A 13,085-nucleotide genomic window follows, 5' to 3' on the forward strand; every position below is an offset into this window, starting at 1 on the left:
TCTGGATGACCTCCAGCGGTAAACAGTGGCTCGCCTGCCTGTCACCAGATCTCGGTCCCCCACTGAGCGCTCAGTCCACTTGCCAATCAGTCTCCTTTAGCTTTACTGCACACCTGGATGTGGTGAGGGTGTTGAGAGAGAGCATTTTTCGTTTTTGTTTTGTGTGTATGTGTGTGTGCGTGTGTTGGTTTTGGGGAGAAGGGTTGATGGATAAGACCACTATATTTATGCCTTACAAACCACAAAGTGAAGCTTTGTGTGTGTGTGTGTGTGTGTGTGTGTGTGTGTGTGTGTGTGTTTTGGAAAGAACTGCACTGAGTTGTAAGTGCTTTAGCAGATTCCACTTCCCATTTGTTATTCTCATATCAGGGGTTCAGTTGCAAAGTGTGTGTTTTTCTTGAATCTTTGATTTGGTGGGATGCAAAAACAATGATCATTCAGATCACTTTTGTTGTCACTGGAAAATCTGTTTTGTAATCTCAGTCTATGTCCTTGTTTTTGTAGTCTGTTAAGACACATGCCATCGATTTTTTTAGAAGCAGCAGTTGTGTCTTCAATAAAACAGAATTTAGGATTTGTTCAGAAAGTTCTTCAAAGTACTTGTAGTTAATACACAAATTCTATATGGAGCTGATGTACGCATTAAAGACATATTCCTGTTGCCACGTTTTGAAAAATCCCTTTGACCTGTTGGTCTGTTTGACCAACTTTACCAAAATCAAATCATTAAAAAACCTGTCAACATTTATAGTAGCTAGTTAAACCATTGATTAATACATTGTTTTGATATATATGGTTATAAGAAAATGTGAAACCCATTCATATTTATTGGATCCACACATTGATATAATTTATAAATGATTTGTTAACAGAAAGGTTAAACACCAGAAATAAATAGCATTTTTATCCAACCTGGCAACCTAAAATCTGTTAATAAAGCATCAGTTATTTGATCTACTATTAGTTAAATATGAGCTTGAATGTGATACATTTATAAAAGTACCTAAGTGTGCGCTGCCTGTTTCTAATGTCCTTTCTACTCTTCCAACAGGAGAGCCCTACTGCTCTGCACCGTTTTATATTGTACTTGTTACCTGGGACTTACACAAGTACACTCTGAAGGTAAGACATGAATCCCACTCCCTTCGCCCTATTTTCACTCATTCACTTACTTTACTGCCTCAGTCTCTTTCCTCTCTACCGAAAAGTTTAGAGCAAAACTAAAAAAGAAACCGTCAAAAAAAAAAGATTGGTACACTAGAGGGATTTTGTAGTTATTCTTCGCCCGTTTGGTCATTGCCCAAGTACGTAAACACATTGCTATGAGAATTGGGCCAACCGTTGCCATGACAACAAGTGTTGACTAAGCTAAGTTGAGTGAGTAAGGGAGTGATCAGGTCATAGATACAGAGCAAGACCATTACAGAGAAAAAACCTTCTCAAATACCTAATGGCTCAGTTCTGCTACACAGAAACTGTTCTGGCGGCAATCATATATTTACAATTGCCACAATGCTTATTGTTTATCTCTCTGGTTCTCAACATAATGTTTTCATTCTATCTCCGCTCTCATAGCGTTGTTTCAGATGCAGCGGGCAGGTGGTTTCAGTAAAAAAGTATTTTCCAAAAGTATTTCATTCAGCAGGTGGTGAAGACCAAAACAGAGCTATAACAGAATAAATTGTGGATTTTCATTCATCAGGTGGCCAAAACAAAAGCTTCAGCTAGATGATAAAGTTGCTTCGGAACTACAGGAAGAATAATGTAGTGCTGGGAGTTTGCGATATCTAATTAAAAGTTGATTATATGCTTGTCTTTCCCTAAGGGGCCAAACATTTTTGAATTAGGTGCAGCATCAAGTAGGAATTGATGCAAATATAAAAGAGACAATTGTATCATGTTGTATTTCCTGCAGTATTGAGTGCTCTTATATAGACAGAGAGTCATCCTCTATGACCATTGTACTACCTTTTACTTTTTCTTTGATTTATTTGAGTTATTTTTCGTTCCGTTTTGAAGGTTTTCCCCTAATGAAAAGTTACAGTCCAGTGAATTGGCCCCTTCTCTTCTCTAGTTATTATGATTAAGACTGACAGGGGCACAGGGTCCAATAGGCCCGACACAGTGACTGAAAACTGACGGCAGACAGAACCAAATATCACTTCAGATAATTACGACAAGGTTGAAACCTTTTTTACCCCCAAATTCCAATTGTTATTCGGTTTACAACATCAACACTCTACATGGCTCCTGTAATAAGCTATGTAAAAGCTTCCATCTGTTATTTTAAGTGATGGCTTATTACATTTACCGCCCCCACACAACTCCACTATCACATGTTAGACTTTAAAAAAACGAATATGTCAGGTGGACCAAACATAAAAACCTTTCCTAGATGGAAGTACTAAAGTAGGGAGTGTGTTTTCTTTAAATTCTGAAACAGTAGCTCTGCTCCTCACACCACCACCCCACCACACACAATGCGGATCAAGAAGAGGCTAAGTATTTTATAGAGGTAAATAGACAGTGTAAGAAGCATATTAAAAGAGTTTGATTAACGTTTCACTGTTTTCTGATGAGGAAACCTTTGGCATTACTCTACGACACTTTCTTGTCATTTATGAGCTATTTAAAAAAAATGCATTACACATAAAGTAACATCTATGGTTTAATTCCAGTCGGAGGCCTTCGCTGCTTGTCATATTCTCTCACCTTATTCATTGTCTCTCTGTACTGCAAGCTGTCAAAAAATGTAAAGTTCAGTTGCACGCTACCACAGGGTCCGTGTTTCATACTGGCCATAGATGAATGATGCATGTCATTTTCTGCCTGTATCTCTCTCAGAATAAAAACCAAATGCCAAATAAATTAGTCCCTGATTGAAACTATGCGAGAACGCCAAGATTGTCATCCATTTAAGAAGTGTCGATTCCAAAAGTAATAATTTGGCAAAACATGCTATGAAGATGAATCTTCTGTCAAGAAACATCATAAATGTCTACAGACAAGCGCTGGCCAGTCCAAGTGAGATGATATGACTGTGTTTGAATGTATGAGTGACTTCATCCTCTACAAGGGATAACATTTCAGAGTGAAGAGCCTTGGATACTCTTTCTGTCCTACTTGAGTAATTTGGCACAGAGCGAGGCTATGAACTCCAGCCATGTGTTAAACATAAGTCTGTGTGTGTGTGTTCACATCCACACAGTATTCTGTTTATCTAAAACCATATAGGTTAATGTATGCCCCAGTAATAGTGCATGTGGTATTAAAGTAAAAGGTTTGGAATCAGCGGTCTACGTACAGATGCATGTAATGCTCCCCCATGCTTTTCTGCCAAATCCTGTCCTGTCCCTTTATTGCAGAGGAGACCACACAGAGAGGCTATACTTTTTGGATGGGTATAGACCGAATCCCATGTAGGTCTTGTTTAATCAGCAACTTTTATAAAGCCCCGAAGGGAAAGTCTAACAGTCCTGTACAGTGCAAGGAAAGACGGGGGTATGCAGAAGGCATGCCTACATTCAGATCACTTTTCACAGGGCCAAAAAAACTGTTTTGAAGATATAATTTGACCAATGAATGATGCTTTCACACACATATCAGTATTGACTTAGAATTTTATTTCACAGAACAAAGAATTCGGAAAACGTGTATTTCCTAAATTGTTATTTTCTATTTATTTGGTTGAGTGTGTGTTATGAGAAGTCATTGGCAGTGTTTTAACATATATATCAGCCGATTTTGGCATGGGCCCCACAAAATCCAATTAGATCATGCGCTAGTGTGATGTTTGAGTGTAATGTTGTTTTAAATCCACTGCAACATTTGTTAAAACCTGTTATGTATCAAAAGTCGAGTCTGGACAGATCAGTTTGAGTTAATTTGTTTTACATGATATATGTGTGAATAGTTTCTGAAAAACAGTTCTCAGATGCTTTCTCCCTTAAGTCTAGTTACTTTATAACTACCACTGTTATCTGTGATCAGATTCATATTCAATACCTTTTATTAGACTTTATATGCAATTGATATTAATATTCTAAGTCTGATGACCCACCGTGGTCTATTGATGCATGGCTGGTATTATAGACGGACAAGCATCTCATTGAAGCGCATGCTCTCTCTCCAGCTCATGAGCTATTGTTGGGACTGACCATCTGCCTTTCCCCTCGTCTTTTCCGCTTTCTGTCATCTCATCAACATTGCATGTCCACTTTTCTGGCTCATCACAAGCAGGGCTTCTGTACACATGTCCCCATTAAAAAAGACCCAGTGAAAACAGGTCAGAGCAAGCCCAGAGACAATAAAGATGGTGAGGGGCCTCTGTCGGAGATCATAGGTCATATGGAGAAACACTGGGACCACTAAGACAGAAACACTGAAAGGAGGGTCAGCTGAGAGGATGCAAACTGTATTCTGCTGCACTGACTCGTGGTGAATGTCCAAACAGTTTTTTTTTTGACTGTTGACAAGGAGAGCAAAGAGGAAGAAGGAGAAGGGGGATGCTGTCGGATGATGCCAATGCCCTCTGGTTCATTAACCCCCTACGGCCTTAAAATAAAGAGGCCATGCCTTGATATCACTGAAGCAACCTTTTCCAGCACTAATACTTCTGCATACTTTAACAAGCAGGCGGATTTGTTAATTGATATGGACATTTTTACAGAAAATCTACATTTAGAGACTGAACTCTGCCCTCTGTGGCTTAAAATTCTCAAACACAGTAAAGATTACACTGGTTGCTATGAGAGGATTAGGTCCTTTAGCCTGATTGTGCATTCCTGGTATTGGTGCTTTGGCCTTGACTGAGCACCTTCACAATAACCTCTACAAGCCGTCATGTTTCTGACGACAAAGTGAACACAAATGACAAATTCTTGGGTCTTTGAATCGCTACAAGAAAATATGTACAGTGAAGGGATACATATATCTCCTGCATTATTTTCTCTCTGTGTCATGAGTAGTGGAATTTTTGTAACTTGATATCTGTAAAAAAATAGCAAAAACCACAAGCATAACGAGACAGCATGACATCTCACCGAACAAAGACAGGACCAGTTAGATAAAGCTCATACAATTGCAACTGCTGTACTTTGATTTAGCTTTGAAACTTTAAATTATTTTTGTTTCCCTAGATGTTTAAATGTGGCCACATTAGGATTACATTGTGAATTTTATGCCTGCATGGAAACTACTTGTACCATGGGGGCACTTTGTTGTGTGGCTGCTTAAAGCTGCTTTATGCTTCACAAGAGTCATACAATGAAAGATATGCCACAACTTGCAGTGCTGCAGAGAAGCACAATTCTGCAAAAACCACTGACATTTGAAAAAAAGCCACCACAGCACCATCTACCCACACAGACACACAAACCAACCAGGAGCAGTCCATGATGCCCAACCGTCAGCCTAGTTTTATGTCTGTCTGGACCTATACATAGTTATTTAGTTTGGTCTAAAGTTGTAGTAGACAGCTTACAGAAGCAGTTTGGTGGTCCCGAAGCCCAACGAGTAGTTTATTATTCTTTTTATGTCATTTTTTGTTCAGCTACCTTTTTTCCATCTCTTCGCCCTGCGGAGTATATTCTCCCTTTCTATGTGAACTGCTGTTCTGTGTTGGCTGAGGGATGAGTGGGACAAGATGTATGGCTGTGATGCTGCCATGCCTGTCATGTGGTTCCGTTTGGTTCATATAAAGTTTTGTAAAATTGGAATGTAACCCAGTGTAGTCAATCAAACTGCCACTTGCAAAGATAGATCAGACATTTAGATGAGCCTCACTCGTAGCAGGGAGAGCAAATTCTCACAAAGAGCTCAGAGAGTAAATTCTCACAGAATACCCTTTAAAGTTGAAATCTAATATTTTTCTTCTGCATGATTGTTCTCATTTATGTATTTACTTACTGTTGCATAAGTGTTTGTTGTCCAGTTTCCATGTCTCTACCACATCAATATATATTGATATCTCCATATTTCCATTTTTGCCACATATAGTACAAAACTTTTAAGCCAGATGAAAAGTGTAAAACTAATCAATCGCCTGTGCCCTTACAACTGCCCTGCCATTGTCCTTGTGTAATGAAAACTTCCCCTTTCGCATTCATGCATGAAGCCAGTTTTCCTTCCCAGGTTTAGAAGAGACTGCAATAATAGGCTTTTGATTTTCCCTTTTGACCGATGGCACTGGTGCGTGGCCTTCATTAACAAGCCTGTCATAATTATTTGCAACTCTAACACTGCTCTCCTCTCCATCTAGATGTGGACATCCTCCAAAAGTTGGGGCTTAAGGGAGAAAAGCCGTCACGCTCGGTGCCTGCAGGGGTCATTCCATTCAGATCAGGGATCATCATCAACCAGCGGGCACACATTGAGGCTCCATTGCACTCAGTCTTCCCAGCAGCCGTCGGGCCCAGCTTGGCACTGGTCCTGAGTGTGCGCTCACACCGTGTCAACAGTGCTTTCCTCTTCACCGTTCTCTCAGACCACAGGAAGATCCTTCTTGGTCTGCAGCTTGTACCTGGAAATCTGGTCCTTCACACGGGACCGAACACCTCAGTGGCACTGCCCTATGAGCCCCATGATGGCCAGTGGCACCAGCTTGCAGTTGGGATTAATGGACGGAGAGTGACTCTATATGCCTCCTGCGGAGAGCAGAGTGTCTATGCAGACTTTGGGTCGGACAGTGATGAGGGACTCGCTCCAGAGCTCCAGGGCTCCTTCCTGCTGGGGCGGACAAGCCAGCAACAATATTCAGCACACTTTGAAGGAGCCATTTGCCAATTTGATCTGGTCCCTTCTGCACAGGCAGCTCACAACTACTGCAAGTACATTAAGAAACAGTGCAGGGAAGCTGACACATATAGGCCTAACCTTCCTCCCCTGCTGCCAATCCTACCACGAGAAACAAACATCACAGCCACCGCTGCTACCCCTAAACGTAGTGGCCCGGAAACAGCCAAGAAGGCCACAGGGCAGAGCCTTGCCAGGAGTGTTGCAGCCGCTGCCTCAGCTGTCAGATATGTAGCTTCCACCCAAACAATGAAACCCAACCCTGGGACCATTCCTACACCCCTGCTGGGAACTGTGATGCCAGTCACAGTCCAGCTAGGTTTGGCCTCGCCGCCTCCGAAGGCCAGGACAGAAACAGTCACAGCACCACTCAGGACAAGAGTACCCTCCACCAAACCACCAATCCCAAGACCCACGACTTCTAAAGCTTCAAATCAGAAACCCTCCAAACCTACTTCCCCAAAGCCCACACTTCATAACACCACCAAAAGGACCATCTCAAAAACAGACAACAAGAAAAAACCTACAATTCCAGCCACTACCAGCACCAAAACTTCCAAGACAAAACCTGACTCTTCTTTATCAGACCAAGATGCAGTCACAAAGAAACCACAACCCACCACAGCCAAGAAAGCATCTCCCAATCCTAAAGTTACAGCATCCAAAGCCACTCAGTCCAAAACCAAAGCAAATTCTGTCAAAGTTGTCCCTTCAAAAACAACAATATCCAAAGTCAACCCCTCAAAATCCATAATCTCTAAAATTATGACTACCAAAACCTCCAAGCCAACGATCAAACAGGTCACCAAGCCCACAAAGCAGGCCAAAACAACCAAGGCTCCAGTCACCCCGCCTACGACCAGACCTTCATACAGCACAGTAACACCACCTGCTACTGATGGCTTCCAGAGCTGGGAGGTGCCACCTACTCAGTTCTCCCTTCTAGCTGGACCTGTAGGACAGAAAGGAGAGGCAGGCTTATCGGTAAGCACCGCAAGTGTGTTGGGTTGTTCTAGTGAAAGGTATTTTGGGACTGTGACATGAAAAAGGGCTAATTGACACTACAGAAACACAGAAGTATAGTGAGAGGCCATGTTTGGAGATCATTTAAGGTCAAAGCAAGAATATGAAAGAATGCTTTAAGTCATATCAGAAGCTGGTGACAGTGTAAAAGAGCTAAATTGATTTAAAATTATCTTTTTTGGCTCAGGTCAGGCAAGGCAGAGATGATATGACAGTACACGCATATATACAAAGCAGTTCAGCCCCAAAACCTTCAGGATAAACCAGGAATACATTTTCTACAAGATTAAGATGATGACTCAGCTGTTGTGGGGGGTGAGTTTGATATAGCAAAGAGGTGAAAAGGAATGAACTACTTCCTTTAGAGACGTCCCAGCCTCTTCTGGTCTTTGTCACCTTTGACAGAACGGCTCTGGGGCTTGAAATAAGAGAAAACAGAGATACTTTATGTAGGTTAATGTGGCACTATTTCTCTTTCCATACAGGTAAGAAATCCTGCCTTTCTTCTCCTTCCTTTTCCTTGTTTCTATTTGCACCACAACCCTCCAGGCTGGGTGTGACGTGTCAGGTCTGATGCCTTGCCGTCTCTGCACCAGATTCCTCTGTCACAGAGGGCTAGTGGAGGTCACATGGGCCTCTTTCAAAGCTAGGTCAAGGGTCAAAGGAGTCAGTAAACACCATCATTCAGTTTCCTATAGTCCAAGCACAAAGGTAGACTAGGCCTTGACTATATTTGGGGAAGCCCCAAGATCCATTTTCACCTTTTCAATAGATTTCCCACTCAGCATCACAGGGCATCTCCCTTTCATCTTGCCTGACCTCTTGAGATCAAATGTAGGTTACCCTTATTTGAGGGAAAGATGTGAGTGCTACTCAACAGAAGCCAGGATCTACATGCACAATCACATTTGTGCTCAGTCGAAGAGCAGTTCAATATAAACATTTAGTCAAAAACATTTTTTAATTCAGACAAACTGTGCTTGGGATTTTTTAACATGTTAGTAGCTACATGTTGTTACCTTTTAAACCTCCACACGTGGCCGGACTTCAATGTCTACTCGGCACGTTTTGGGCGTTACGTGTATTTAAGTCTAGACCTGTGATTAAGTTGTTCGGGGGCTTTGTTTTTTTTGCCCTTTTCTCTGTAGTTGGCTGTAATTTGCCACTGTGGATTGTAGAGTGTGATGTGCCTAGTGTTGGCTAATTTACCACTGAAGAGATGTCCTCACCTGACCTGATCTTCATTACACTGAACAAAAGCACCACTTGTAATCTAAGTATGAAGTGCTCTGATTTATCTGATGAAAATAGAGCACTTTGCAAGTGCTGGTACTGTTCTGCAACATCCAAGCTTATTTAATTAATAACAAAGCATGTGATCCATTTATGGCCCAAGAGTATGAAGAATCTGTGTACATCTTCTAGACTTTTTAGTTTATTCAAAAATGTGTATTTTGTCAGAGTCCAGACTAACAGGCAGTCCGACGATCGGACACTGTCCATCTCACAGCACAGTCTTTTATATACTCTCTCTCTCTCTTAAAATCACACACGACAGGAATAAAAGTAAGGAGCCCATGAAAAGCATCACATTCACTGTGGTTTCAGCCACTAAATTTGTCATTTATCACTCTGCTGCTGCCTAAAGCATTACAGAGCTGAGTTAATGATTTGGACTTTTCACTCTGCACTGTACTGCGGCTGCCAGGAGAAACAGCCAGTGCAGGCACAGATGTGGCAGAGTTCCCCATTTAAAGTACCTCCTTACTGACACATTAAAAACAACTTTCTTTGAGATTTGTCCCACTGCACATCTGAATGTATTTATATGTACAGATTTTTGTCATATGAGAGTTTAATTTGTTTAATTTCAACTGTGCTGGAAGTTAGTTAAAATGTACAAACTTGAACTGCCTGAGTTTTATACATATCTGAGCCTTATGTTCTCAGTTTACACATATCTGTCACATTCCTTTTAATTGCCTTTCTACACTATTTGACAATGCTCTAACTAATCTGAACTGATGACAAGTCTTTGTAACGGGTGATCAATGTGGTGATTTCTTTCTGTCTTTCTTTTTAAGACAAAGACAAAAAGAAATCCCACAAATAAAAGATTGACAGGCGCAAAGAGGAAAAGACTGTAACAATAAACAAACCAGTGTAAGGAAGGAGAGCCAGACCAGGGGTCGGAGGTGTTAAGATGGACAGTGGTGTGTGTTGTTGTTGACAGGTCTTGGGGCTACCACTGAGCGCACCACCTGTAACAACAGGGGTGGTCTCAACCATGGAGGTCGCCCTGGAAGAAGTGGTAGGGGGCCGATTATAATCATCAGAGTGATGTAAAGCAGATTGCAGACAGGCCTGCAGGTAGCAGCCATTCAGAAGCTTTAGATGGAGACAGTTGGCTGAGTCTCTTAAAGTTCATGGCCTTGTGTAAATTGAGATTGCTACAGAAAGGGTAAAACATTCACACGGCAGTAACTGCCCTTAATAGAAGATGCTGCTGCTTTTTTTTTACAACATCGTCATAATTATGTTATCTCAGCCATCACGTTTAACAGCATGGTTAAAGTACTGTAATGGATTTGACATGGAACAAAAGCATTTTTCTAACTCCAATTTACAGACTGTTACGCACATTTGCATGAGGATCAGGAGCCATACAGGTAGCACTTCAATAGCCACAGCAGCCAAGAACGCAATGTTTTTCCTCGCCTCTCCCTTGCCTCCATTTTTTGATTAAAAGAAAACGAGTGAGCGCAAGCCTGATAAAACCACACAGGGGCCTTGAGTGGCGCAGGAAATGACCTGTTATTTCTGGTGTTTCTACGGTTTCCTGCCGCACAGCCTCACAGCGTCTGATGGATAAGGCTGAACTCTCATCACCTTGGGATGGAAAAGGGAGAGGGTCTCACTTTTTTTTCATCCTGCAGCCAGAGCGTGCAGTCTGTCTGTGGAAACACACAAAGCAGCCTTAAGGACCTGATGGTTTTGACAGAGCGTGATAAAATCAGATTGCTGAGGTACAGGACAAGTTCATCTGTGTGGTGTGTGTCGGTATGTGTAACACTGACCAAACGCTCTCTCTCCCCAGGGACCGCCAGGACCTCCAGGGAAGCCAGGCCTGCCAGGCAAGAAGGGTCCTCGGGTAAGTCTGCCTTGCGTGTCCTCAAACACCTCCAGCTACATCTAACACACTTCCATCTCTAATGTCTGGAAATAATTTTGTCTGGTGCTCAACCCCGCAATTTTTTTCTTTCAATGGAACTATGTTAATAGGTGTGTCTTCATTAAGGTTTATTATGGCGTGTGTGTGAGTGTGCACGCTCATGTGTGTTTATTTGTGCTTTTGCTACTGCTGCTGACGTACATGATGACTGAAAGCTCAAACACAAACAGTCAGTAATAACCCCCTTGGCAGAGAAGTGACTCAGAAAAACAGACGGACAAACAGACAGACAGGGACAGAGAGGATAGTATCTGTGTGTTCCAGCCCCGTAGGCAAAGTCCTGGACCTTTCTGCAGTTACAATAATAACCTGCAAAGCCAGGCCCCCACATCACTTTTAAATCCCTCCCATCATCCAGCTGACAAACACACACACACACACACACACGCACACACACACACACACGCACACGCACACACACATACTCACACACAAAGTTTTCCTATGCAGGGAGATTGACCATATTCAGCACGGGGCTGTGAGTGCTGACCTCCCACCCCTAAGCATAAACAGGAAAGCTCCTATAAAGACGGCCTTTCAAAAGGCTGCCTGTGCCACAGGATGCCTAATAAAAGCACTGTAAACAGACAGAGAACACATGGCTCCACTGGACTTTCTTCTCCTCACTGAGCTGCTGCAGCAGGCTGCACCGACACTTCATAGGAATCCCATCCCGGACTAATGAAAGGCCTCTTTCTCTGAGGCAGTTAAATAGATATAGTCTCATTCTTGGGTCTTCTTTCAGGAATTCTCCTTCACTTCCTCACGTCCATGTGGTTGTAGTAGGTATGACAACATCTGTCAGACGGACCCAGACTAACATATCTCATATTTACTGGCTGCATTGCTTTGACATTTGGTACAGTTATCCACAACAGCCCTGAAGGTTAATCCTAAAGACTGTAATGATCCCTCTGACTTTTTCTCAAGTGCCACCATGAAGCTGACATCTGGGATGTGGCATGAAATGTCTCGACTTTGCCATGAAATCTGTTGTGCACATTCATGTTCCCCTCAGGGTGATTTCTCATAACATTGTAAAGCCTTTAACATTTTCTCTCATGACAAAATAGTATATCATATCATATCATATAATTAAATACTGAGCAAACAAGCCTCTCGTTCACCAAATAGAATCATCCAATTCTGATCATCAATGCTTTTAGTCCATGTCTACATTATGTGCATACAGTTTATGTTTCCATGAATGTGCTTTTGTCTTTTAATGTGTTTTTTATTATTACATACTGTTTTTTTTGTCTCCCTGTGTCTGAGAGCCTCTTAAGCTAAAGTCTCTATGACCCCCTCCATTATAGATGTATAAGGAGGTCTTTGTCTGGCTCTAATTAAAGCCGTTTAAGCCTCAGCAGCACCTCCTATCCCGTCACAAGTAGCAGTTCGCTTCCACTTGGATTTCGTATTATCCAAATCAAACTAGAATACAACTTTAACTGGGCTCAAGCACAAGGAGTTGTGTGAACTTGGTCAAGCCAAGTATTATTAAAGAACGACTCCAAGTGGAGCTGTTTCTGCGTAACCCGGCTGCAGCTTTTCTTTTAAAATGAAAACCATATTGAACTTGAGATTGTCAAGTACAATTTCTCCGTTCAGGACAAGCAAGCAGTTAATCAATATAATGAATGGTACTGATATTTTCTCTGCAAATTAACAGAAAAAAATAGTCAAAACATTTAACATGCCTGCAGCACAATCCCTCCGGCTTTGTTTGGAGCCTTGACATAAATTACAACTCCTACGCTCTGCGTCTGAGACCTCATTCATCAGCAGTATGTATCGACCAATCACCTCATGCTGATTTACATCCTTGTGGCTTGAGACGTGGCCTTTGACCACTCCGGCAAACCAGCTGTTGAGGCGCCTGCGGCATTGTCTGTGGAAATGGTTGGTTTGCAGAGCACAAACAAGGAAAACAAGCCTCCTCAATAAAAAAGCACTTGTAGCAGCCATCGCATTGGTTTTGATGCCACTTTAACGGGGGTCACTTGAAAACACACTGCCAGCGTCTGACTCTGACCTC

At 42.1% G+C, this 13,085-nt stretch overlaps 1 protein-coding gene across 1 annotated transcript in view; it reads left to right on the forward strand.

The window, feature by feature from the left end:
- The window catches only part of col27a1a (collagen, type XXVII, alpha 1a), a 64,754-nt gene that overhangs the window by 3,638 nt on the left and 48,031 nt on the right, over positions 1-13,085 (forward strand). Inside the window, exons 2-4 of the mRNA XM_062413481.1 lie at positions 1,052-1,122; positions 6,260-7,776; positions 10,913-10,966. Coding sequence (XP_062269465.1) covers positions 1,052-1,122; positions 6,260-7,776; positions 10,913-10,966 — 1,642 coding nt within the window. The remainder of the gene's footprint in view (positions 1-1,051; positions 1,123-6,259; positions 7,777-10,912; positions 10,967-13,085) is intronic.

This window comes from Platichthys flesus, chromosome 19, assembly GCF_949316205.1.
Source record: "Platichthys flesus chromosome 19, fPlaFle2.1, whole genome shotgun sequence".
Taxonomy (NCBI): Eukaryota; Metazoa; Chordata; class Actinopteri; order Pleuronectiformes; family Pleuronectidae; genus Platichthys; species Platichthys flesus.